The sequence below is a fragment of the Sparus aurata genome, chromosome 22 (genome assembly GCF_900880675.1).
Source record: "Sparus aurata chromosome 22, fSpaAur1.1, whole genome shotgun sequence".
NCBI classification, from domain to species: Eukaryota; Metazoa; Chordata; class Actinopteri; order Spariformes; family Sparidae; genus Sparus; species Sparus aurata.
Window position 1 is genome coordinate 21,629,555 of NC_044208.1, and position 27,803 is coordinate 21,657,357.

General features: G+C 41.5%; 2 protein-coding genes across 3 annotated transcripts in view; both read left to right on the forward strand.

Annotated features, from left to right (window-relative positions):
- Positions 1-11,391, forward strand: part of xkr6b (XK, Kell blood group complex subunit-related family, member 6b) — a 61,704-nt gene extending 50,313 nt beyond the window's left edge. The window contains exons 2-3 of the mRNA XM_030406298.1: positions 6,697-6,893; positions 7,672-11,391. Of these exons, the coding sequence (XP_030262158.1) occupies positions 6,697-6,893; positions 7,672-8,642 (1,168 nt within the window). The 3' untranslated portion in view covers positions 8,643-11,391. The remainder of the gene's footprint in view (positions 1-6,696; positions 6,894-7,671) is intronic.
- A 5,854-nt stretch (positions 11,392-17,245) lies between these two features.
- On the forward strand, positions 17,246-27,126 carry ccm2 (CCM2 scaffold protein). 2 transcript variants are annotated; one of them, XM_030406089.1, is made up of 10 exons: positions 17,246-17,663; positions 22,121-22,297; positions 22,448-22,531; positions 22,624-22,807; positions 22,965-23,101; positions 24,463-24,598; positions 24,825-24,882; positions 24,992-25,127; positions 25,229-25,367; positions 25,835-27,126. In XM_030406089.1, exons 1-10 carry the CDS (start codon positions 17,634-17,636, stop codon positions 26,128-26,130), a joined length of 1,377 nt encoding a protein of 458 aa, XP_030261949.1. In that variant the 5' UTR covers positions 17,246-17,633; the 3' UTR covers positions 26,131-27,126. The 2 variants fall into 2 exon arrangements, with proteins under 2 accessions (XP_030261949.1, XP_030261950.1); XM_030406090.1 differs by lacking the exon at positions 17,246-17,663 and adding an exon at positions 21,126-21,447.
- Positions 27,127-27,803: the final 677 nt, after the last annotated feature.

The window sequence follows — 27,803 nt, forward strand, 5'->3', positions numbered from 1 at the left end:
GTCCGTCACTGCGGCTCATGCTCCGATCTCAAAATGTCTCCTCATGCAAACCTTATCATCAGTTTCATGCGTGTAAGTGACTTTGGTTGGTCAATTTCACATGCAGGCAAAGATTGCATTTCTGAAGATGGCGTGTTCGTGATTTTGCATATATGCAGTGAGAGTGTGTGTGTGCGTGTGTGTGTAGGAGGGGGGGGTTAATAGTCGCCTGTGTCTCGACAGCAACGGCAGACGGCTGAGCTTGGAACACAACCCCGGCACAGCATCGAGCTGTTAGGCCATGCGTACACTGCTTAACGAGCCATGAGCGATTGCTATGATCTTGCCACAAATAATTCATGAGGAGCCCTGTAGAGGAGCTATGGAGCTAAAAGGGAAGGTGGGGGGTGGGGTGGGGTGGGGTGGGGCGAGGAAAGCATCAAGGAGTGGACCACAGCCTGAGTGGAGTGAGGGCTGGGAGGTGAGGGGAGGGGAGACAGGGAGAGATCCGTCTGACAAATGTGTCTGGAATAGAAAGGAAATCCCCCATTACCTACAGCGCTGACAAGCATGTGTGTGCGTGCACATATGTGCGTGTGTGTGTATTTGTATGTGCTTATTTTTGGAGAGCCATTTGTGTTACTACATCTGAAAAAAAAGGCACTGTGGGAGTGTTAGCGGTGTGCATCACAATCGCGGGATGTGTGTGAGATTCTTGTGAAGGCATGCGCTATTTGTGTGTGTGTGTGTGTGCGCGCTGGAGACGTGATGGAGTGAGTTCAGATTTCTCTGACAGCCGCGAAGCCCAAAGTGTTCAACTGTACAAGTATTTTTTTGTTTGTTGCTGAAACCAAGGGGACTATGAACTAACAGAGCGAATTATTAGAGAGGAACGGGTGTGATGTGATTGTGTACCCTGAGAACTCTCGATGAGCTTTTCTCGTGCTCGGATATCGGAGCTGAAGTTTGAATTATTGCGCATACGGTCGGCCGTCATTTTGGAAAATTGAATAAAAGGCGATAGAAATAAAGCAAAGCAAAATATAATCGAGCACCACAGTTGATGCCAAGCCAAGAGCGAGGCAAACACCTTGTCATGTCTTCCACTTGGACGACATTTCATGAGTCACATTAGCTGCGTTGTTTTAAGATACAGCTTTTTCGATCCGTCTGTTGGTTTGTCCGTCAATTCAGTTCAGACTGAATGCATATTGGATGGATTGTGAAGTGTCCTGGAAAGAATTAGGTTGCCTACTCATAACCTGTGTGGGTAAATTGGAAAAAAAACTCAATATAAGGCTCAGTAAAAAGATGATTTCACATTTATTACTCAAAATTGTTGTTATTTTTTTGCATTTTCAGCTGAACTCAGAGCCGTGACCTGACTAAAAGAATCTGGGTTACACTAGCAATTAATTTGAACTAATTAATTGCTAGTCTAACCTTTGAACATTGATCCTTTTTCCGATAATAAGGGCCAATTAGTTTCCAAAAAACAATTACAATTCGGGTTTCTAGTGAAAGGTTTCACTATTGGATGGGAATCCCATCAACTTTGGTGGTTCTCTGATTTTTCATCTAATGCTACCAGCAGGTCGAAGTTTTTTGTTTTTTTCTAGGCAATGTCTCAACATCTACTTGATGACATTGTTTTGTAGGACCTTCATGGTACCCAGATGATATATCCTAATGACTGTGGTGATCCAATGATTTTTACTTTAGTGGCACCATGGTGTTCAGATCGGTGGTTTTGAGTTATTGTCTCGAAAAATGTTGGATTGATTGGATCGATTGTGCATTAGGAAGAAATACAGTTAGTGGTTCGACCCAACCGATGAGACTCAACAATGTAGTCTCTTACATGTTGCCCCTTTAACAATTTTGAATCTAGCACCACCATAAGGTCAACATTTTCATTTGTTCAATGTTTTTTATGATGATGCAAACAAAAAGTGAAAGTTGATTAATATTTTAAGCCAAACCATGATCTTTTCCGAAACCTATCCAAGTAGTTTTGTGACCAAAAAACCAAGGCAACAAAACTACCTAAACTTCAACAAATAGCTGTATTACCTAAACCTAACCAAGTGCTTTCGTTGGCTAAACCTAACCAAGTACATTCTCCATCTATATCACCTGATTTCTTAAAGACTTTCCTTTAGACAGAAAACACCTCATAACCAGCCAAACGATCTCACAAGACAGACTATCACTGTTCAGGCATATAGATGTGAGGTCAAATACACAATTATTGAAAAACAGAGTGCACTCAGACCACTGGCTGAGACGGAGCTCACCTATGCGTGCACTTCTATGTCTTTCTCTGCCGATCGTGGTAAACTAATCATGTTTTTAATGAGACCAAACAAATATTAGCATGCTGACATGCTTCAATAAGGTGGTCTGCATGGTAAACACCGGACCTGCTGAACATCAGCATTTCAGCTTTGTCATTGCAAGTACTGTAGCATGCTGCCATCAGCATTTAGTTCAAAGCACCGCTGTGCCCGAGCACAGCCTCACAGAGCTGCTAGGGTGACTGTAGACTCTTGTTTTTTCAAAGCGAGACAGCTACGAAGGCCATGAAGATTACTGTTTCTGACGGAGGCACTACAGACCAGTGAGATGTATCAGTGGAACGCACAGACTAATAGAAATTGGGGGATGGAGACAAAGGGCCTGTGTAGGTCTCCGTGGCTTGTCATTAGTGAGGGAAAGGGGTTGACTTGTTCCATCTGACATTTACCAGTCCAACTGAAAATGTCACGGAATGCCAGCCTTTACCTCTGGATATAATGATGCTTCTTACAGCCTGGAGCCATTGATCCCAAAAAACTTTTTGTCCATTTTCTAACCCCTTTCTTGTTCCCCCCTGTCCACTGTCCTGAGAAAGAACACCATCCGCGTGCTCCTGAATTTCCCTGCACAGCCAGACCTCTTTTTTGATTACTCAATGCATTAGCAGCCCTGGCTCAGTAGGTGGATGTGCCAGAGGGACAGACTAGTGGGGATATTTTGTGCATCTCATGTTCAAGTTTAAGCGCAGGTAATGACCCCCTCTGCAACAGAAATATATCTGTCATATACCTGGATGCGATAGATTAACATTCTAGTTTTTCTTTGCAGCGTTTGACAATGTTTTCGCCTCGTTATTGATATGAAGAGTTGACACAGGCTTATGTTTGAAATAAGTGTCATCTTCAGACACAAAATGTCAGAAAATGCAGAAAAATGTCAGTGTAGTCCAAAGTTCATGATATATAAGAAATAATATATGAGTGTACTTTCAGTGTATTATTGAGTATATCACATGATATATTGACAAATGTACTAGTTATTGCCTTTTTCATATATAAATAAAAAAAACATATAATCTGAAAAAATATGATGTACTGGGCTAATATATGCAAAAAATATCTTATGTAATGGACATTTGTGGCACAGTATGTATGGACTGGCCACCTTTCACAATCATGTTCAATTAAAGCAAGCCTGTAACCACAGTAACCGCTAACTGCTGCCAACTGTAAGCTTAATTAACTGTGCAGCTAGAGGTTGTGTTAGCTGGCTCTGTCCGGACTGGGAGCTCGGAGCGCTGAGGGAGCGTCTGTGTTGTTTACAGTCAGACTGTCATCTCTTGAGGTACAAACTGGCTCGGAGCTAGCTGGTTGGCATGCTAGCTTCGAGCGAAATCTCTGTAACACAAACACAGACGTCTTTAATAAAACGTCAAAAGTGATTTTGATTCATATTTTGTTGAAAACTTCTGTTAATTTTTGAATATTTAGAAATATGTATTCTTACCTATTACACCTTTAAATACACGATCAATATATATTGACAATGTATGTTCAAGATGTACATTCATTATATCTAAGTGCTCTTTCCATGTTGGTAACAAAACACTTTTCAGTCTATGTCAATATACGCATATTCCATAAGCAATTGTATGTGTGTACTCATATTACTGTTGTACTGTACAATTTGTCTGCCACATCCTTGCATGAGCTTTCTCCCTCATGTCTCTGAGAGCTACTGTAACACAACTGAACAACTGCAGTGTACCCGCTCCCTCAGCTCGTTTCTCAAGTCTTCACACTAATACTGTAGCTACAGTTGGTGTGTGCCGACGTTTTTGCTCCACTGTTTCATTTCATCAGCTTCCTTCCCAACGTTTAGAAACTCTAGCTGTCTTTCCAGGTTAGCTAATTGACTGTCTGACTGACAGACTAGACCGCGCAGAGGTTTGCTAACTTTGTCAGAAGCAGAGGGAGCTTTGTTGTGGGCAGAAAAACAAAAGACCAATCCAATCTCGTTTTCCTCGTTTGTGCTTGGATGAGGCCCTTTTCCTCGAGAACGTCACTTTGGATCTTTTTTGCGATCTCTCACCAGAGGCATGCTTATTTATTCGGACCGTCAATAAATTAATTTTCCATCACAGGCTGCAAAAATAGCGACCTCAAATAAATTTTTTCTTGAGATCAGAGCAAACGTGCCGCATCAAAATAATGTCTAAACATTTTCTAATGGCTGTGAGCACACGTGAACAAAAAGTGAGATACACTTCCCTCTCAGGCCTTCCACATGTATATATTACATTGAAGTGGAGGTCTGGTGCGTTGTTGAGAGCTGTATTTATATATATATGTAGAACAGGAAGTGGTTAATGCTTCATTCTTCGCCAAAACAATAACCGCAAGCAATCAGACCCTACTAGACGAAGCATTCTTTACAGCGCGTTGCTCACAACCTCATTTCAAATTAAACAGTAATCTCTTCCCCCAATAGCTAATGCAGAAGCCAATTATGTTGAAAACCACTCGTACACACTCTCGTGCCGCAGTGAATTTGTGTCTCACTTTTAAGAACTGGAATTTAGATCCATGGCCTCTCAATTTGTTGCGGGGAGTGCTACTGTCTAGTCTATTTCTGTCCTTGCTACACTATTGTCCTCGGTTGACTGCCTTCACATCAAGTGCTGGATTTATTTGGCCACTGTGCCAGCTCAGGCAGATAGGCCCTGCAGCTACCACCCAATATGCAATGGCTGAAGTCGCTGTTAAGATAACTATAAACCAGTATAACCGTCATATTGGGTGCAGAGATTGTTTTCTCCTGAGGTTAACATGTGTGAAGAGCTGAAGTTGTTTACAGGTTGGAGAGGATAGAAGCACACCATATTGCTGTTTTCCTTCTTTTCGCTGTCTTGATTTTCTTTTTGTTGGATGGAGGGATTGATGGGTTTTTTTTGTTGGCTCCGCAGTTTCAAGCATGTCTTGTGATGTCCCTGTCCAAAGCTTGGATCCGCTACGCGTTTTTCCCCTCATCGTTGTTTACACGTCTTCCCCTTGCGCGCGTTAATTGGCAGCTCCTGATGGCAGCGCTCCATTTTGAAATCCATACCCAGAGAAGATTATGATCTTAATTAGTTATATCACAGCCCTGAGCATATCACATTTTTGCTCAGCAGTACACAAAAAGACTTGGGATGTTTTTGTCCTTTAGAAGAAAACACAGGTGCGGCATTTGCAACAGGAGCCTGATTCAATTAGCTGCATTACCGACAATCTCCCCGGCTTCACCGGAGTCACTCTATGAAACCCGGTCAGTCATGGGAATAGCCAGTCCAGCGCTGTATGTGGGGCACTCAGGAGAACGTGCTACGTGTTTTTGTGTTTATCTCGGGCATACTGACATTGGTGTTCTGTCCTCCATTTCTTCCGTTTTATCTCAAGCTGCAACCATTCATCAATTACTGGTCAACTGTTGAAATGAATTGAACTCTTTTGACAATCAAGTCATTGGTTTAATACATTTTTGGAGAAGAAAAGTCAAAATTTGTTAAAAGTAAACTAAATATAATTTGGTTGTGGACAAAACAAGACATTTAAAGACGTCATCTTGGGCTTTAGGCAACACTAATGGACATTTTCCAACATTTAATAGACCAAAAAACAAATCACTGATCACTGAAAAACACTGATTAAATCGACAGAAGTCATTTGTTACATTTCTGGTTATGTCACTACATCTAGTTTTAACTTGATATATTCTTGCTTTTGAAGCCAGGTGTTTGTGTTTGCCACCAATGGTGACTTGAGTTGTGTGCATTGTGTTCTGACGATGTTATTGGAGGGGAGCGCCCCTTATTCTGGTAAAACTGGCGAATAATAAAATCCTCTGGTCCTTTTTGCCCAAGCAAACAGAAGCTGAGCCTTAAACGTTCCATGTATTAACTCTGGGGGGCCTGACATGTCAGGTTATAACTATTTTCACAGATTTTATGCAATTATAATAATACACACCACAAATGTGTGATTAACTCTGTGAGATATGACTGCTGTATAATTGACTTTATTACATGTTCTTGAGTTTGTGTGGCAATCAAAATCCAAACACTTCTGTCAAACCCAATAAGCAATCAGTCCATTAAAGACGAATCAATTCATGTTTAACGTCTGAAGTCCCTGACTAATTCTGATAAGCTCCTCATGATTGCAAAATGATGCTGAATGTTTCACCGTGTGCTAAATAGTGTAGCTAAGTATGCCCTCTAGTGTTCTCGACCACATTCAGGTGCACTGAACACTGAATTTCTCTGAGTGGCAAACATGCAATATTGATGTCGTCGAGTGTGCTTGTGCAAAAATATGGTGAAATATGTTTTATTAACACAATGTCAATCATCCCTCTCTCTCTCTCTCTCTCTCTCTGCAGGTACATCCGCACAATGTATCTCGGTATACAAAGTCACCGGCAGAAGGAGAACCAGAGGCGCTTCTACTGGGCCATGATGTACGAGTATGCCGATGTCAACATGCTGCGACTGCTGGAGACCTTCTTAGAAAGTGCCCCTCAGCTGGTGCTGCAGCTCTGCATCATGATCCAGAGCAACAAGGCTGAGTGGCTGCAGTGTAAGAGGCTCCACACGGCACAATATGACTTTATCTTTTCAAGATACCTCACGTCTCTGTATTTTCTGCGTTGCACTGTATGTCATACTGTGGTTAGTGCATGATGCCGAGACGCTTCCACATTTTCCACCTGACAAATCCGCTCTCTGTGAGCTTCACATATCACTTTATTTACAGTGTGCAATATTCTCCACCACTGTATCCAATTTCCAACATTCATCACTCTTGTTATTGAAAGCTCTTTTACAATTCCAGTTTCCTCATGCAATACAGCTCCCCGGGGAGGGCAATTCAATCATAACAAGTGATACCCCTTCCCTGTCTGGGGTGTCTATAGGAATGCCATCAATACATTTTGCTGAGAGGCACCATGCTGCTGCTCTGCAGATAATCCTCCATCATTTTTCATGCAGCAGGTTACGCCTCTGACATATCTGCTGTCTCTACTATTATAAAGTCTAAAGGACAGTGGATTGGTGCACTAAATGTTGCTGTGTTGACTGGATGACCTATGAGGATCTTGGTAATAATACGCCTTTCAGAAATGTGATGGATGGCTGTGGCTGAAATGAAACATACTGTATACAGTAAGTGGACTGACAGCCAAGTCGAGATAAAACCATTATTCTCCGTGCCCGAGGATGAAACTGGATTTCTCTCTAATCTGTGACATTTTTAGAACCATCACACAGCATCTCAACAGTGTCAGCATCTCTCATTCTTGCCATTTGTAGCCTTTCTCTCCTTTTTTACTCTTCCTCTCTGTCTACATTCACAGGTGTTTCTGCATTGTCCTCCCTCTTGTCCCTGGCCTGGGTGCTAGCATCTTACCACAAGCTCCTGCGTGATTCACGTGACGACAAGAAGAGCATGAGCTACCGGGGTGCTCTGGTGCATCTGTTCTGGCGCCTTTTTACCATCTCCTCACGGGTGCTCTCCCTTGCCCTATTTGCCTCTGTTTTCCACATCTACTTTGGCATTTTTGTGGTGCTCCACTGGTGTGCCATGGCTTTCTGGGTCATCCATGGCGGCACCGACTTCTGCATGTCCAAGTGGGAGGAGGTACTCTTCAACATGGTGGTGGGCGTGGTCTACGTCTTCTGTTGGTTCAATGTACGTGAGGGCCGGACGCGGTACAGAATGGTGGCCTATTACACAGTAGTACTGTTAGAGAACGCCATCCTCAGCTCCCTTTGGTATGCGTACCGTGACCCAGCTACCACTGACGCCTATGCCTCTTTTGCCCTCTGTGGCGTCTTCCTGTGCTTTGCCTCAGGTGTGGCCTGTATGGTTCTCTACTACGGGGTCCTGCACCCTATGGGCCCCCGGCTGAGGGTGCTGGCCAGCTCCTGCTGTGCTGAGCTGCTGTGGGGCCTTCCCTTACCCCCCGAGGCTGAGCCCATGGCTCCCACTCCGGGCCCCCGTGGCTCTCAAGCCACGCCCACAAGGGGTCTGGCAGGGGAGTATGTGGAGTCGGATGAAACAGCCACAGACACCTGCCTTCCGGTTTTCCAGGTGAGGTCCACAGAGCCTGTGGACGCAGCTGGCAGGCCCATCCGGCCTGAGGGTCCTCTCATCAAGATAGACATGCCCAGAAAACGCTACCCGGCCTGGGATGCACACTTTGTGGATCGGCGCCTGCGCAGGACCATAAACGTGCTGCAGTACGTTAGCCCTAATGCGGTGGGCATCAGGTATAGGGACGGTCCGCTTCTTTATGAACTCCTGCAGTACGAGTCCTCCCTCTGAGGGGATCTTCTCCTCAGCTCTGTCACCTCCTCTATCACACAACAATGCACATGCCTTTCCTTTTCTTTCATTCTGTTCTTCTTCCTCTCCAGATATGATCTCTGTCCATTTGACACTTGGCTCTCTCCTTCTCTCTCTACTCTGGTCATTCAGTTGTTCTGCAGGAGATGTGTGTTTTGTCCACTTAAAAATCTGTCAAGACAGTATAAACACACAGTCATGATTTATTTTTGGAAAAACATACAGTACAGAGAGAAAATTATAAACCTACAGAATCTTATGTGATATATACAGAAGTCTCATATAAACCCCTCTACATTGATAGAGGAGGGTTCTGTATGAGTGTGTAGATAACATATGAATGTTTCATTATGAAATGTGTTTAATGCATTATACTGTATTGGTGATTCAACCTGTGAATACTTGTGAAGGGCATATTGTATGTCCCTGTGATATGGGACTGGTGCAAAGCCTGATGGGAATGATGGAGGAGCGTCTCGGAGGAGGCAGGTCTTTGCACGGCCCAATATTTACTGCCATTCTTTATGTAAATTATTGAAATGTACGATAATGTTTACCAAGTCTTTAGCCCATGAATTCCAAAAGCACTGACATTTCTAACACGATACCACTGCAGACAGGACACAATCAAAGATGTGCCCTTTCTGTAATTAATGTAATTCAAAATGGATTTTCCCTCTGTGAGCTTACGTGGCTCAAGTGTATCCTGGCTGTCCTATTTTCGTTCAAAATCCTAAATCGTAATCGCATCATGTATGGAAGAAAAAAAAGAAGCACACTGACCTTCAATCAGTTCCACCCACATATTAAATTTTTACAGTGCAGACTGCCCTCCAGTGGAGGCAAGCTGTAACAGCACGCCTTACTTGGTTGTTTTCTGCCTGTAGTGTAGTAGTGACAGCACAAAGTGTTAAGACGAAAACACAATGAAATGAATGTATAGTGAAGATGAAAAGAGCACAACGTTTTCTAAATTGATGGGTAGAAAACTATAGTAACAAAAAAAATAAAAAAAACATTCCAAAGACTTTTTTTTAAAGATTGTAGGTGTTTAGTAAAGGGTAGCAGGGGACTTTTTTTTGAAGTGCAAAGACAGCCTTCAAGGAATCCTCCACCATTCCCTTCTGAATACTAGAAAGTAACTCCCTTATCAAACCACCCTATTTTTTTGTTTTCTTATCAACTAATGTTTTAGGTTGATTAATATATGCTTATTGGGTGCAAAGACTTGTAATAAGTTCTTGAGAAAAAAAGATGACAAATCTGAGAAGATATTTCTATGCTATTATACTTCAGTGCGTATTTGTGTCCACATTTATAGTCATTGACATAACTATATTTTGCCAGAACCTCACTTTTTTACATGACAAAAAGACGTTGTGCGGTGACATGTTTAAAAAGGTATACTCCTCAACATTGGTGTGCCCTCAAAGAGGTTGTGCTCTTACATACAGAGTGCAGGGCGACTGTTCTGGCATCTGCTAGCACAGTTGAAACAAAGCCAAATCGCATCCTACAGTACTGTCATTCCAATTTATCTGCCCCCATTGAACCGGTGGAATGAGTCCTCGCAAAATGTGTGCCATCTATAGGCCTGCTGTGCAGCAATTACACACCGATACACACCTCGCAGCTGAACCTGCGGGAGCTTTCCAACACAGATAGCCACAGGACGACCACTCATTACGAAAATGATACAAACCAAGAAAAATAAAAAATAAAAACATGCCTTCTAAGTCAAAGGAGCTTGACTGAAAAGTGAGGGCTACTGAACAATTCATGAGAAAAAAAGAATGCATTTCATACTCCAATTTTATCTATTTACTCAATGATTCATCTGAATATATAATGTGTGTTTTTTACATTGCAGTGTTTGGCATGAGTTTAGTATGAGGCATTAGTATGAATGCACCCAACAAGGAGTGACCAAGGGCCCGACACGGCACGGCAGAGATCCCTTTCTCCCGGCTCACTGGCATTCTGCTTAGCTGTGGCCACGGGTGCCTGCTAACATCGTACTGTAAAAAGCAGATGCCACGTGAGTCCAGGCGAAAGGTGAGAGGCGGTTTTTTGCCAGGGGTGGAAAAGAACAGGAGGACAGATTGTGATGAAGGGCCAGACCAGAGTATGGTGGATGATTCCTTGCAGAGCGCTTTCCGAAGCGTTCTCGCAACGGCGGCGTTTTTAACGCAGCTTGTCTTGCGTGCGTCCTCGGCCCTTTCCCCACAGTTCTGTCCTCTCGCCGATTGTTCAGCTCCATCCTCGGTTGCTGCTCCGCTCTCTCCTCCCCGTCTCTGCGACGGGGTCGGGCCTTGGCACTCCCCAGTGAATACACTCTCACACTCTCTGGTAACTGAACAATGGGGTTGACGCTGAACAACTGGAGATCCTGACATGAGAACATGCAATGAGGTACACTGCCATAACCAAGAGCTTCAACATCCAGGGTCGGCCACCCTCTCAGCTTAAAAAGCGATGTTCAGCCCTGAGTAATTGAGAACTGTTGGGTCAGCTAGGGTGGAGCAAACATCCAACTCACCGTATGTATAGAGAATACATAAGTATGCAAAACAACCAACTTGTTCATTGTTTACCATAGTAGCCAGAGTAGTTCCTCTCTGTTGTAGTGAATGAACAGCCATGTTAATAGTTAGTTAATGAATTAATAATGAGTATTGTTAAACTTAAAAAAAAAAAAACTAAGCAAAACAGCCAATACAGGGGTTCCTCAGGACCAACAAATAAGACCACTGAACCAGCTGACTCAGGGGTGTCTCAATGCAGTTCTCATCCCCAGGCATGTCCTCAAGGGTCTCCATTTTTTCCTTAACATAACTGCATCCTGGACCACTCCACGGCTGGGATTGTACCACTAAATTATGGTTTGCACATTTTTTTTGTTTTTCTTATTAATCGGGGAGGGGGACCGGCGTTTTTTTGTGGTAGTTGGCTGCCTGGCGTATCGGTGCATCCTTTATCCAAAACACTGCTGACCTTTTCCAGACATGGACGCATGTCCAAATCAGGTGCAAATACACTGTGATTCATTCATCTGTGTGTGTGTGTCTGTGTGCGTGCGGGATGATATATATGTATGTGTACATATACATACATATATATATATATATATATATATATATATATATATATATACACTAGGGGTGGTGAAAAAAATCGATTATTGATTAATCGCGTTTATAACATTGACGATTATGATTCGATTATTACATTTCCAAAAATCGAATAAAAAAAATAAAAAATAAAGTTTTTTTTTTTTTTTTTAAATAGTAATACAAACTGGAGTACTCCTCTTACTGGCTTCCGCTACATGGTCCACAGTCTGGAGCCAAGATATGTTATTCCATCCCGGAGCCTTTGCACACTTTAATCGATTCCAAATCTTTACAAGGAGACAAAGCTTTCCGTGCAAGTGTCCCTCAACTCTGCTCACAGGGTAGCAATAACCTGCGATGCCTGGACATCCAGAGCTACAGTCTCATATGTGACCGTTACAGCTCATTATGTCAGCAGTTAATGGTAGCTAATGTCCTACGTACTTCAGATGAAAGCTAAGGATGATTGCCACACAAGCGCAAATATGTGTGAGTTTCTCAAAGCAATGGCAGACGAGTGGGGAATAGAGAAACACGCCCTGGTTCTCGTCACCAACAATGCTTCTAACATGAGTCCGGCTGCTGAGCTTGGCAGCTTTCTTTTAACAGTGTAAGACTACATTTAAAACAAATTAAAAAATAATAATTTTGATATTACAGTTACACTATACAATATTGAAGGTGCTGTGAGGTGTTACTCAAAAGATAAGTAAAATAATTCAGCAGCTGACTGATGTTAAATGGAAGATCAATAATCGTTAATAATTGAAAATCGAATCGATAATCGTTAATAATCGAAAATCGATTTGTAATCGAATCGAGACTTCAATAATCGGAATCGAATCGAATCGAATCTGGAAATTGGGCCGATTAACCACCCCTAATATACACACACATATATATATATATATATAGTGTAATAGACGAGATTATGTTCAACTGGGCTGCATTTCAACTAGTGGTGCTTCATGTCGTGAAAGCGTATTTATGCTTGCCTAAGTGTGTTAGCTGAGTAGTAGAAACGGCAGTTGATTAAACTAATTGATTTTAATGAAGTCTTCAAAGAGTCTATATGTTCCAAGTCTGGATTTTTATGAGACATTGCAGTATATTTTACGTATTTCTACAAGAACGATCACCATTTTGCCACATCCTGTGTATTAAAGATAGAAGCTGGTTAATAAGCGGGCTTTAGTTTTTATATATTTTTCTTCTTTAAATTATAAACGGGTTTTCAAGAGCTAAGCAACACGTGAGTGCAAGTGGAAGCCGCTTCTATACTGTACTGTGTAGTTTTCCCAGCTGACACACTTTGTACCATAAACAAGGTCATACAAGAAATATCCCCTACAGAGAATTGTTTCTGCCAGGTTACCTGCCCAACTCCACATCCCTCGACAGCCACAACACACAGCAAGAGTGTTTGAACAGTAAGCTTGTTCTTCTCAGTCCTTGTTGTGCCTTGTCACTATGGGTGCTTCAATCCAGCCATGGCAGCCAGGTCCGCAAACAACAATGCCAATGTCTTTCTTTACGTGTTTCATGTGCCAGCACACTCACCAATACGATGACAACACCAAACAGTATTCTTCCTGTCTTGTCTCCCCAAAATCACGTCAAGCCAAGTTCTCAATTCTGTCAGCCAACAACGCTACATAGTCTTACACTTTCATCCAAGTTGCCATTTACAGGACTGTACTGTTTTCCTCATTAGAGTGTTAAAACTGACCTTCGCAGCGTGGCAGAACCAAGGGGTGGGTGCTTTGTGAAACCCAGTTATTGGTTCTGTCAAAGACATAGGAGAAAAAGGCAATACTGAACATCGTCCCTACTTGAACGTAGGGTCCTTCATCTTTATTACGTTTTGGGTAAGCTGAATCACAGCAATCCCCGGGTTGATTCAGCAAGTTACAGTTAACAGTTTGGACTGAGCTCACAAGTGTTAGTTTTGGACTGTTTGATGGGTAGTCTTAACGAGATACCAGGCACGATACCGAACAATTTGGTCAATGATTGTTTTGTACTTTTGTCTATGCCTTTTCATCTTCTTCTGTCTTGCAATGATGAATGATTTGTAGTGCCAAGACGTAAAAACTTTCTGTGTCCTTTGTCTCGTGTGAACAGTTACATCCTCTAGCCAAAACAATAATGCCTGCAGTTGGAATATAACACGGGAAGAAATCAACGATGACGAAATGCGCAAAAAAATTTAAAAAATCACTTACGTTGCATTTTCTTACAATGGAATGATGAAACAGGCCCGATCACTGATTCACTTTTCGAATAACCTCATTTCCTGGTTTTCCCGCCGCCTCCCAGCATGCCTTTAGAACTCATTGTGAGGTGACCCTCAGCATTTAGCATGTTAAGTGCTCTCGACTGCACAACAAACCCTCTGATTTTCTGCATTAATGTGTAGCAGCAGGCCATTGTAGTGTTCGACTCGGTTTAAGTCTGTACCTTTGTGTCACGACCATCTGTTTGACCATTGGCGCAGTATGTTCAGATGATAAAACGGTGCATTTATCTTCTTTTTACGTTTGATCCTTCTTTGATTTCTGTTAACAACCTGGTGCTGAATAAATACATTTTTAAAAAGGTGCTACTGCTGTGGACCGCAGTCCACATTTTGGCTGCGAAGCCTTCCGGTTGACTGAAGGGCCCGTGCCCCCACGCAAAACTCGCAGTCTCAAAAATGCTCCAGAGCTAGCACCTCAAATCCACACAGTTTACAGCAGAACTCAACTCTCAATGGTGCCACTTTGATTTTCCAATCTGCATAAAAAAAAGACAACAGTTACTCTACTTTTCATATAATGTTTGTTATTACATTATTATTACAGTATGTTTGTTATTTTACTATGATTCAATCTGCACTAGGATTTAGTTTTTCTTTTCTTTCTTTTCTCTTGAGAGAATGGAACTGGCAGATGACAAAAATGCATCTTTTTGGCGAATGCACAGGAGCACAAATGTACTTCTGCTACTGGAATTTGGTTTTAAAAAAAAAAAAATATATAGAACGTGATTGCTGTGTTGTAAATTCCTGTCATCTATATGTCCTTAACCTGTGTGTATCTATTTTTGTTGTTATTGTAGAATTGGCTGTAATATTTTGTTTAAAAATGGATTTGATATTCCAATGAAGCGACTATGGTTGTCATATTAATTGCTGCTGATTTTTGAAAATTGTTATCAAAAGGTGTTGGGAAAATATTGCTTTGTTTATATTCAATCAATTTATAGATTGTGTTAGCTTGTCGGTGTATTTCACGAATCTATCAGGATACTCCCTAGACTATATGATTTATCCGGGGTATTTCAAAAAGTTGGCACAATGTCAGAGAGCAAATTTGCTACGATTCCGTAGCATCTTTCACGAAAGTGTACTCATTCAACCTATGTTGTGACCGAGAACATATAAGGGAATGATTTTATTTGTTGTTGTTGAATATAAAATGTAAGTAAATTGTTTCATGGAATCCCCGTTCTTTAAAAAAAAAAGAAAAAAAAAGAAGCAAAACTGATGTCCTATTTTTGGGAACAATATGAATATTATTAATAACATATGGTGCTAAAGTTCTTTTTGTATGTTTTGGTTTTTAGATGAAAAGAGAAATATTATGCTGAAAATGTAATGTTAAGCCTTACTGTAGATTCATATATCAGACTGTTCATCCCAGAAGAGAAAAATAAATATAGTATTTGAAAGTGCAATATATATTAGTAGTGTATTCACATGCACGTTACACATCTGGGCGGGTGGAAGCAGCTGCAGTATATGGCCTGCAAAAGGTTGCGGGACGTGAGCCAGCGAGTTGACTCGGACTAAATGGGGAAAGCTTTAGTGAATGTGTCCCGATACGACTGATTCCTGATTGATTTTGTTAAAGGGGCTCCATTTCTGAACTAACTTTAGCTACCGTTTCTCTCTGTTAGTGAAGACCCACTCCAGAACGTGCGTTGACTTGCATCCTTTGGACTGTCGAGGACAATCCGACCCGATTCCTTCACCTAGAAAATCCACAGTCCAGCAACATTTAACAACTTTAACATTACATCTACATGCTCATGTAGGCGACCGAGAGAGAAGGACAAGGTGTAATTGTTCCCGCCACGTTACAATCCCCTCACACGTGGCCAATAACGAGCCCCTTTAACGTTTTAGCTTGTGATGTGTGCATTCTGTGGTGAGCGGATATCTGGAGGAGGAGTCTGAGGTCATCGTTTGATGGGCGCGTTCAGTTAATGCAAAAATAATCAGCTTTAAGATAAACAGAATATTTCAAGGTTACACCAGATGAGAAAGTCTATTTTTATACTGCACATTAAAAAGGAAGACAAATAAGGCCCCACAGACCTAAACACAAGGTTAGAATTACTTTGCTGTATTTCATTACGGATGTCTGCATGTATTGCTATTTGCAACTGAGTTAATCGAGTGTGTTTTCACATTTGAAAACAGAACTTTAACCGCACTACAACTACCATAATACATACTACTACTTATCCATGTCAGGTAAGTCATACAATTAAAACTCGCTGCTGTGTAGTCTGGTGGTACGGCAGTAAAACGAAGTTTGATTTGTTTAGCCGTCATCACGTTTTGTCCTCCTTTAACACAATTAAATCACATAGAGTATAATTAATCCTTATAATTTCCATGGAAAAAAAAAATCACAAATCCTCTAAAAAAGTCCATCGTATTGACATTTCCTGACAATCCCAAATATTTCAAACCAATAGCAGATACAAAAGCCTTTATCTGATTTATAAACAGCTTCGAGAAAATGAGGAATTCTTAAAACAATATGATTAAATACCACTAAATGTTAGATTACCCATTTTACAGCCAGCCTCTTTCCACCTTCGCATCATCTTTCTGTAACTGTTCACGTTCATGTCTTCGTCCACTTGGCTTCTCTGCGATGCTGTCAAAACAAGGATCGTACACAGCAGTTGTAAATAGCATACCGAGATATTGTTCTGATAAAGGCTTTTTTATATCAATATAATATATATAGATATCATATTTGATCTAACTTAGAGTTATATTAGCAGGAAAACATGTGAAGCATTAATATGAGCAGGTTTGCATCCACAGGTGTTGTGGCACATTGAGACACATGAACAAAACACTGTGCTTTTTTTCAAATGTTAAAAATAAAGACATCAGCTCAGCAAAGAGCCTTACATGATTAAATGATTATCAAAAACTGAGAGGTATGACTCACAGGTGTGCACAGGTGAGAAAAGTCCCCAAAAGTCCTGAGAAAAAAGTCAAATGTCTATAATAAGGTAGTACTTTTTTGGTTTGAGGTGAGTCTCTGTGATTGTTTTAATTAAGTGTTAATCTATTTTATTCAAGCTAATAACTTAAAACAACCTGAGAATAGCCACCACAGCTTCATCAAACAGTCTTCTCTTCTCAGCCAGCTGTATCAGTAGCAGCTGTTTTGGTTTGTGCAAAGCAAAGCATGCTGGACCACTGTTCAACGCCCAAAATGGCGGCACGGTTGAAAACTTTTCCCTGTTTTATCCTAGTTTGTGTTGTTCACAGACTATCCCTCTAGTCGCGGTAGCAGCACTGAAGCGTAGCGTTTTCACACTGGTGGCGCGCCGGCGTTTTTCCCTTTAATGGTTGCGGATTAAGGCGAGTGCCGGGATGGCGTTTTGCTGTCAGCTCGAATTCGGGCATCACTTTACCAACGCTAGGCTGAGCTAAGCTAGGCTAGGCTAGGCTAGCAAAGCTAACTACTGTCAGATGAGTGCTGGTTAAAAGCATCGGTAGCTATGCCTCGTCTCACCTGGACCTCCGCGCAGAACTGAATATGAAGAAGAGGACCATTAGATAGAAATGGAGGATGATGTGAAAAAAGTGAAAAAGGTGAGTGGGGGCATGTGTTATACTTTGCAGTGCAAGTTGGCTAGCTAGCACGCTAACTTGCTAGCTAGCAAGGGAGTTTAGCAGTTAGCTTGCTAAGTTTAGCCAACTTTCAAGTAAATATAAACGGGAAAACAAACACGCTGACCGATAGAATGTATTTTCTATCCACTAGAGTTAATCTAAAAAAGGAAAACTGTGTATCTTTTTATCGAACGGGCAGTAAATATGTAAGTTAAAGCGAAACCGTTTGGGTGTAAAAAGTTTAAAACGTTAACGTCTCAGTTCAAGATTACACTGGGTTTCATGATTTAATCTCATGTTTGTATTCATGTCAATCTTATATGAGCGTTGATCGCCTTATAATGCATTGAAACTAGTTCAGATGAAACGCTGTGTTCTTGTGGCACATGCACTTTAAAAGGAAATACCGGTCATTGTTGTTTATAATTAGGCTAATGTATTGTGCATCATCCATTGTAGGGTGGTTGTTTTTTTTAACAGCGAGTGTGACATATAGGGCGTCATACCGCAGTGTCAGTATTTCCACAAAGATAATGAGAGCACAGACAGGTTTTTTTTTTTTCTCAGAGTAATAACCCCTCGTTGTTCAGCGTAGGCGTGGGTCACGGAAGATCTGTGCTCAAACATGGGCTGTCAGAGACAGCCGCTATCGGTGTCAGTCATGCTGAAGGGAATCAGCTCTCCTTGGTTGTGTCAGCCATCCCTGCTGCCCTTTCTCACACACAGAGTACACACACATGCTACCTAATGATCCAGTTTGATTTTGAGTGGGACAGATCTTTATGCTCGGACACATAGCTGACACTTATCTGATCTTTTCTTCCCACCTAGTCTGATAGTAGACACCGGGGGACGTGTTCCCTCTGTTGCTCTGGTTGGCACTGGAGGAAACTGAACTGTAGGACCCAGCAAATCTAGGCAGGACATGGCACTGACAGGCTTCTCACAGCCTGAGCAGAATAATGAGAAACGATTTTTTTCATTGTTGTTGCTATGAGTGCTCTGATTTTTCTGTAATTTTTCTTGGCAATAACACAAAAGTTGTTTCCCATCTCCTCTTGATGTGGAGGGAAATTTGGACGGAAGTGAAGTGATATCGTTGTGTCAAGAAGGTTTGTTGTGACAAGGAAATGTTTTTAACAAACCCTGCCTGCTCTTTGAAACTTCCCCTCAGAATACCTTGTGCAGTTGCATTCCTAATGCCAGGCAGCCTTTAAGCTTTTTGGAAAGTCAGATGTGGAAAAAATAATTTCTGTTGTCCTTTTAATCTCACTAGATTTTCATGTTTCAGCCGTAGGAATCTGATTTAGACATCATTTTGCTAGTTGTTGGTGCAATGTCAGTGACAGAAAAACTTAAATTTGTGTTGTTGTCATAGGGTTAGCACTTATTGATGATCTTTACTTTCTGGGATCAGTGTCACAGATATATACAGTTCTTGTTTGTGCCACTTGGTGGTGATAGTGAACAGCATTTGCCCAAGATGTATTTATATACTTATTTTACTGTATTGCACAGGTTCAAATGAAACGGAAGACCCCTTTTATATGATTGCTTTTGCTGATTTATATGAAATCCTTTGAAAAAGCCTCCCCACATATCAGGGAAACTGAGTCATCAATAAGTCCTGAACCTGTCAGTGGTGTTCTAGCGGTAGTTGAGGAATTATTTTACAAGGACATAGCAGAGTGAATGCTGTCATGACTCGCATATCTGTGTATTAGATTGCTTTCAGCCCAGCTGGAGTGGTGATGCCACAGTAACACATCAAGAATGACAAACATCCTAACGTAACAGAGGTGCTGCCTCTTAGATCTGGAAAGGCAGATTAAGATGGTAGTATCTTACTTTTGACTACTTAATAAAGGTTATCATAGTTTCTAGGCGTACAGAAGACAATTTAGCCTTAAATTACTCTTATTCTGTATACAAATTAAAATAGAACATACTGGTTATTTACTTCACTGTGAATAAAAGGTCAATCATGGACAAGAGATGGTCATCATTTGTACGATTGTACGAATTAATGATTATTTTCATTGAGAACATGTTGATTATTGTCTCGATTAATTGATAGGTTGTTTTGGTATGTAAGATATCAGACAACGGTGAAAAATTTGGATCAGTGTTTCTCTAAGCTCAAAATGACATCAAAAGTTTTGTTTACTATTAATAATTATAATAATAATAATGCATTTTATTTGAAGGCTCCTTTCAAAGCACTGAAGGACACCGCACATAACAACAACAGTACAACAAAAGACAGTACAAGTACAGGACAATTTAGTGCAAAAGATGCCTATAGACACCTATTGTTAAATAACCACATTCAAACTGATTTCTTATCAAAATAGTTGCTTTTTAATATAATAGTTTTCAACTGATGGATTAGTTGTTGCAGCCTTGCACTGAATATAGCAGGGTTGGACACACTTTTTCTCTTGGACAGCCAAAACTGTCACTTGGTGGGCCGTGGGCCAAAAGTAAGCATCTATTGTATTGTAGTATTAAGATGCAAAATTGTAGTTTCAGTAGAGACGTGACATCTGGTCGGCCAACTTTGGCTCATTGGCCCTATTTTTGGCAGCCCAGGTTTTCCTGTATGGTTCTTGTGTGTGAGAAAGTTTCAGAGTCTGGCCATCACAGCACAAAGAAGCGAACCTGTATCATCTCTTATGTCCCTTTTTATAAACAAGACTTTCACCAATAAAGACACCTATTCATCTTGAGGCCATTCACTGGGGGTCAGCTACAGTAGCTCTCCTCTCACATTTCACATGGAGACGCTATAAAATGTTAATGTGTTTGTCTTCACGAGCTACGTAGTGTTAAATAATGCACTGGTCATCGGTTGTGCTGTTCTATGGCGTCTCAAGTCTGTGATCAGATGTCAGCACATCAGGCAGGAGCCAAAGTATGGGTACAGTGAGTGGTTGTTCAGATTGTTCAGCTTTGTTATAAATGAGGGAAGTTCATTTAACACTGATTAGTATTCTTACAACATTAACCATACAGTGTTGCTGTTGTAGATATTGCAAGCAAACATTATGTAGATGAAGTTTGCTCTTCTAATTTTATGCTTGTAAAGCAAATTGGTTACATTGACCTTTTGATAAGGTGGCTGAAAAGGGGAAATAAATCTTGCAGAACCACATAAGATTGTCGGTACTTTTCTCCATATTGAGTGTGCAGCTTTGCAGATGTCACGTCTGTGGTTAGTGTCATAGAATATACAAGGTCTTGTATTTCTGTGGCTAAGGAGTGACGTGTGTGGACCTTCAGCTGCTGAGCTGAGTCCTGAGTGAATGAGAGCTTTATGAAAGACGGCGATTATCATCGTTGCAATAAATATGAAGATATTTGAAGGGGGGGGGGGGGGGGTCACCGCTCACTCTTTTGTCTTCAGTATATTTAAAACAACATTGAAAGAAGTCTGCAGCAGCCTTTTAATCTTTACAGAGTTTAAAGCATGCATGCGCGTGTCATCACAGGAAGTTGTGGCTGGTCCCCTTCCTGTACTTGTGCCTGAGTGTAGAGCGAGAGACACTTCCCTTCCTCCTTGGGGGATCACACCCCTGACATACGCACTTGTCCTGTGTTTGATCCTGTACGTCCGTCACCAGTTGCCAGCTGTCACTGTGTGTGAGTAGAGGCAACAAGTGGCTAGTTGAGACAGTGCAAGCGTAGCAGCATCCGTTGCCCGGCTGTGTGCTTGCCGTTGAATAGGCGACTCTTCAAGCGTGTGGGGTTCATGGAGAACGAGGTAGGCTTTTTAAAACTGCTTTGAAATGTTTTCTTTCATGCATAGACTGTGGACCGAACTTGTCATGGTTTACCAAGCTTAAAAGTGAACAGTATTGACCTTCTACCAGTTGGTACAAGAGTGAGAGAATGATAAATGGCCCGTTTTCCGTGTCATGTGCAAGCAAAGCAATGAATAGGATTAAGTAGATACGGGAAAAAGTAGAATTTATTTTTCTCATTATGAATGCTGCTGTTTTAACCGTAAATACTTGGGATTTTAGATATTAAGTTGTGACTCTCCATTTATGTTTTGTGTGGACCTCAACCGCAAACTCCTCCAGTATTGGGAAATGCAAGGTTTCCTTTTGCACATGCTATTGTTGACATTTGAGCAACACGTATTGGGTAACATGGAGAGCTATACAAGAGTACATCTGCAGTAAGCGGCTCAGTCAGAGGAAACAGAGTGAGCATGCAAGTACCACACACAACAGAAGTTTGATATAGCTTCTGTTTGGTTTACTTTGTTGCGCATTGCTACTACATGTACATTGTAGGTGTTATTAATAATACATTGTTAAATAGAAAGTCTAAAATGTTACACATCCACATAAGTCGAGTCTTATAACTTACTGTGTTTTGTATTTAATTTCTCTCCACCCCGCTCCCTTTCTTCATTCTTTATTCTCCAGCCTGGTATCGTGTCTCCGTTCAAGCGAGTCTTCCTGAAAGGAGAGAAGGGGCGAGACAAGAAGGCCCAGGAGAAAGCCACTGAGCGCAGGGCCCTCCACACGTTCTCACTCTCTCAGCCTGACCACCGCATCGACCCTGACATCCTGCTCAATGATTACATTGAGAAGGAAGTCAAAGTGAGTGAGACTAGCAGGGATATAAATGGAAAATGTTGTCGTACTATTCACTTATACAATTAATTATATGACACTTGGTCACACTGTTTTTCTTGGGGTTTAGAACGACTTTTAGTTAAAAACCTTTTTCTCATGTTCTGTCTTGTTCAGTACTTGGGGCAGCTGACATCAGTTCCAGGATACTTGAACCCATCAAGTCGCACAGAAGTGCTGCAGCTCATCGACACTGCAAGGGTGAGTATCTGAGCGTAATGATTTATATGAGGACTGATATGGTGTTCACAATATCTGTCATAACCTTGATTGTGTGCCTCTGTGGTTCTCAGAAGTCCCATCAGTTGGCAGGCCAGCTGACATCAGAGCAGGATGCGGTGGTGAGCCTGTCAGCATACAACATAAAGCTTGTGTGGCGCGATGGAGAAGACATCATTCTAAGAGTGCCCATCCATGATATCGCTGCTGTCTCCTACATCAGGGACGACTCTTTGCACCTTGTGGTGATCAAAACAGGTAAAATTAAGTTTTACTCAAATCCACTGTCTAAGGACAAATAATAACGCCCACTGAGGCAATGTGATGTGTAACTTTGACTTGACTTTTTACTCGACACACTATTCAACTCTTAAATAATTAGATTCGACTATGTTTATTTTTCCTTGTTTATCAGCCCAGGAGTCAGGAGGTTCTCCCTGCCCCAGCTCGTGTCCTGATCTCAACAAGTCTCAGACGCTGAGCTCCTTATCAGAGAGTGGAGCTGTGCTCGTAGAAGTCTGCTGTCTGCTTGTGCTGGCTGTTGATAATAAGGTAATACAACTTTTTATCTGTGGCTATGTTCACAACATGCACATTGTTAAATGGAGTTTATTTCTTTAGTGAGGTTACATGGGTGTCTGCAGAGACTGTTGATATTTTTAAGGGAAGGTTAAAGACACACCTTTTTAATCAGGCTTTTAACTAATATTTTAAATTCTTATTCCATTCTTATGTGGTTCTATCGTATTTTATGTTGTTGTTCCTATCTTGTTTTGTTTTTGTTTGTTTTTTTGTTTTTTTTAAACAATTTTCATCTTAAATAATTTTTTTTTAATTATTTATCTTCGATACTATTTTATTTTATTTATTATTATCTTATGCATTTTATCCTTTTAACTGTTCACTTCTTTAAATTATCTTTTGTCAGGGTTTTTATCCTATCTTATGTTTTTAGTTTTTAAGGGTTAACTCCAGAGTTTCCTCAGGGGGGTCCTCCACACTGGGAGCTGTGTCTGGGATGCTGCTGGGGGTGCTGTCCCTGGGTCCCTTTGGCCCAGCCATTCGTTGTCTGTCAGGGTCGGGGGGCCTGGGCACTGGTGCCCCCCGTGGCACAGCCTGTGACTCCTCCCAGTGTGGACGGCCCCAAAGGTGGCGTTTCCTCAATCCTCAGTGCCTTGCCATGTCTCCTTATTTCCTGTAGTAAGAGTGTGTGTGTGTGTGTGTGTGTGTGTGTGTGTGTGTGTGTGTGTGTGTGTATGTGTGTGTACGTATGTGTGCATGTATATAGTACGGAGGGTGGGAGGGAGGGGCTTTCTTTATTATTGTTTTATGTTTCCTGTGTAAAGCACTTTGTGCTACATACTCATGTATGAAAAGTGCTTTATAAATAAAGTTGATTGATTGATTGATTGATGGGTGAGTTAAATTGATGTAAATGCAGACGCCTGCTTTAAAAATATCAATAAAGATATAGACTCCATGCCACCTGCAGTGCTGTTTGTTAATTATCCCCTGTGGAGTTTAAGACCTGCAGTAGTTCTATGGAGTTGTTTATCCGTGAGTGGGCTCAACGTTTAAGATACTTAAAAAAAATGTGGCAAAAGCTTTCTGTCGAGGGAATGCTCTCAACACGCTTTTTAGACCTCAAGGATACACAGTGCATTTTGAAAACTGACCAACTTTTTAGTTTACAAGAAATTCAGGGTAATGAAGCTAACCTGGGGTCTGAAGTCTGTTCTTACTATATAAAGACCACAAATCCACCTTAATTACAGTAGATGGGGAACAGAGGTCGGCTAATTCTGATTTACTTGACAGTCTACAAGTTCTTAGATTTCAAGACACTGATATCATGGCAAAGAAAAATGAATCAGTTGAGCGAATAATTAATCGCTAACTTTTTTGTGTTTTAGGCAGCAGCAGAGGAGCTGTGTCTTTTGCTCAGCCAGGTCTTTCAGATCGTTTACACAGAATCGACCATCGACTTCTTGGACAGAGCCATTTTTGATGGAGCGACTACACCTACTACACACCTTTCTCTATACAGTGGTGAGAAACTTGCAAAACAAATGAAATGAACCTAATTTAAGATGTTATTTTTTTTGTATTGTTTTTTAAACAAGCTTAAGAAATATAAAATTGTTTGGGTGTAAATACAATGGTATAATACGGTTTTACTCATGGATGAGTTTGGAGTTTTACAGTCTTTCCAAGTTTCAGAACAATATGAACATCTAAATATGTAGCTCGTTGTAAATACTAAGTTATCTTGCAGATGACTCTTCGAGCAAAGTGGATGTTAAGGAGGCCTTTGATGAGGAAGCCAGCACATTGTAAGTACACACGTTTCTATTTTGGGCACAGTGCTATAGAAAGATTGCTAAACATCTCTGAAAGTGTCACTTTTTGCTTATCGCTTACAAGGGGTGTGTTCTCTCTCAGTCCTTTCCAGGGCTCTATGGAGGCAGAAGAAAACTCTCCTTCAGCTTCCACCCCAGCGTCCCCTCAGCCAAAGACTCCAAGTGAAGGAGAGCTTAGCACCACTGCTGCAGAGCTCCTGCAGGACTACATGACCACAGTATGATGATTTTACCCTGTCCTTCCATTTTTGGCATATGACATTTTCTCAGGCTGTACTAATACTCATATTTCTTGCTTTTTTTTTTTTTTGCTTTTTAGCTGCGGACAAAACTGTCGTCACAAGAGATCCAGCAGTTTGCCACCTTGCTTCATGAATACCGCAACGGATCCTCCATCCATGAGTTCTGCATTAACCTTCGGCAACTCTATGGGGACAGCAGGAAGTTCCTTCTACTTGGTATGACCACTCTTCTCTTTTCTCTCTGATTTTCAGTGCAGTGCCTTTGTTTTCTGTCTAATGATTTGAACTGGTCTGATCTTAAATTATGGTTACACTGGTGTATTCAGTGCCACCTTGTAGGTCTTATCTGCCACTAAGTAGCTGCTTCCAAAATGGACTGATGTGCTGATGAGGTCTGGTTGTGGTTGGATTGTGGGGAAAAGTGAAACAAACGGTGAACAGAAGTTCCACAGTCGTGCCTTTTTTTTTTTTGTACCAGTAGCCACACGGTTCCAGTTTTCTTTCCACAACAGTTTCAGGCCCACTTTCATCTCTCTACATGTACACGAGACATTATAAAACCAATATTTGGATAGAAGTCCTAGCTGCTCTGCTGTCTCCTTTTTATTATATATAAATCCACCTTCATTATGTGCTGAAAAGACTGTTGCCAAGCACTTATGCATCAATCTGTGCCCCGGCAGGTCTGCGTCCCTTCATACCAGAGAAGGACAGCCAGCACTTTGAGAATTTCCTCGAGACCATCGGTGTGAAGGACGGACGAGGCATCATCACTGACAGCTTTGGCCGCTACCGGCGCACAGCCAGCTCCGCCTCCGATTCTACCACCAACGGCAACGGAGCAGCCGGAGGGAGCGCCGCATCAGACGAGGGCCAGGAGGCCTCGGAGGGAGACGAATGGGACCGTATGATCACTGACATCAGTAATGACATCGAAGCTCTCGGCTGCAGTATGGACCAGGAGGGAGTGACGCCTTGACATGGCGAGCAAAGGGATCTTCTTTTTTTTTCTCTTTGCTTTTGCCAGAGCTGACATAGCATGGCAGCCAATTCACAAATGAACAGAAGGCATGAGCTGAACGGATCAGATGAAGGTGGTCCTGAGCACTGACCTAAGATTTGATTTAGCGTATTTTCCTCTAATTGTGAAGAGGACGTCCCTGTGCACTCACAGAAAAAACCTCAACCTGTTACCACAAAAACATGAAGTCAACAAATGCACTTATGCAGACCCTGTAGATGACACGCAGTCAGTTGGCTATTTTTTGCATTTCAGAGGGATTCATAGTCTCAGATGTATTTTTAAAGTTTCATTTGATTTTTGTACTCATTTATTGGCAGTATCTGCCACCGCTGTCATTGATGTAGCGGAAATCCAGAGTCTTTGAGAATATTTCGGTGTGTTTATACCCTCAAAGACTCCGGAGGATCCATCAGAGGACTGTCTATGTGTTTTTAGAAGGTTAAGAGTGAGGATGTACCGGTTTGTGCTTTTGTTTAGCTATAGGTCAATCAGCTTCATCCACCAGGAGAACTTTGGTCTTCTTCATTTATTTCACACGTGTGTCTTGCTGTGAGAGTGTAACATTTTGCTCTATATAATTTTGTTTTTCAGTAAGCTTTGTGTACCACTTTGTTTCTACACTATCATTTGTTATCAGTGTTTACTCATTTTATATATTTTTTGCCTTACTCAAACTGACCAAGGAAATGCTGTAAAAACAAAAATTCTCATTGAGTTCAAGCGATTGAGTGGGGACTGTATTCGACAAAGCCAGTTATGGCTGATGTAAATTTATGATTTTAGATTTGTGTTCTTCTCCTGCAGGTCATCTTGTGATATTACATGTATCTGTCATTGTGCCTTTACACTGCAGTACTGCTGCCAACTGTCTGTCACACGCAGACAGGTAATTATGAACTGTAACTACAGTTGTTGAGCAAATCATGGTTATTAAATAACAGCTACTTTAAACTGATGGTCTGTTTGTTTTGGTGTAAAGTTACTTTAGGATTAGCATCTTTAACACCCGTCCACTGCGGCTTTAAGTGAGAATAACCTCACTTCATTTGATTCTTCGTTCACCAAAACTGACACAAGAGCCGAAGGTTTTGTAATCTGATTATGATCCTCTCTGACTGATCATCTGCTCGGATGCACCTAAGCTGCTGTGGAACTTTCAACCTCGCTTTCATCAAAGCAATCAGTCTGGATGTCGCCCTCAAAGTCAGGGATTAGTTTTGTGAGTCCGAGGGGCCAGAAATTGGCAGTGCTGTCCAAGAGGAGCGCATTCCATTCTGTCAAGGCGCTCACCAGGCCTTTTAAACCATTTTCCTTCACAGATCTTCTTTCATAAACTTGTCCTCCAGTAAGTTTGAAACGTACCGAAACAGACTGGAATCAAAAGGTGTTCGTCTGTGTTATCTCCTGTTTGTTGGACTGGAACACTAGACCTGGGCTCATGTAGCCATTTTGGCTTGAGACACCGTCTGCCTTGAACAAAAGGATGAGATAATCAAGAAGCCTGTGATCTCACCGAGCAAACACACTTTCATGTCATCACAGGCAAACTGTTTCTGGTTAGATGTACCTGGCTGCAACAGTGTTGCTTCATTGTTTTGGCACAGGAGGAGAGTAAACGGTGTTTTTCG

Bases quoted from the DNA above. Each gene is read 5' to 3' on its own strand.
- ccm2 (XM_030406089.1), top strand. From the start codon at position 17,634: ATGGAGGATGATGTGAAAAAAGTGAAAAAG. The intron at 23,102-24,462 runs GTAATACAACTT...TTTGTGTTTTAG, and splicing joins TGCTGGCTGTTGATAATAAG to GCAGCAGCAGAGGAGCTGTG. The intron at 24,883-24,991 runs GTAAGTACACAC...GTTCTCTCTCAG, and splicing joins GATGAGGAAGCCAGCACATT to TCCTTTCCAGGGCTCTATGG.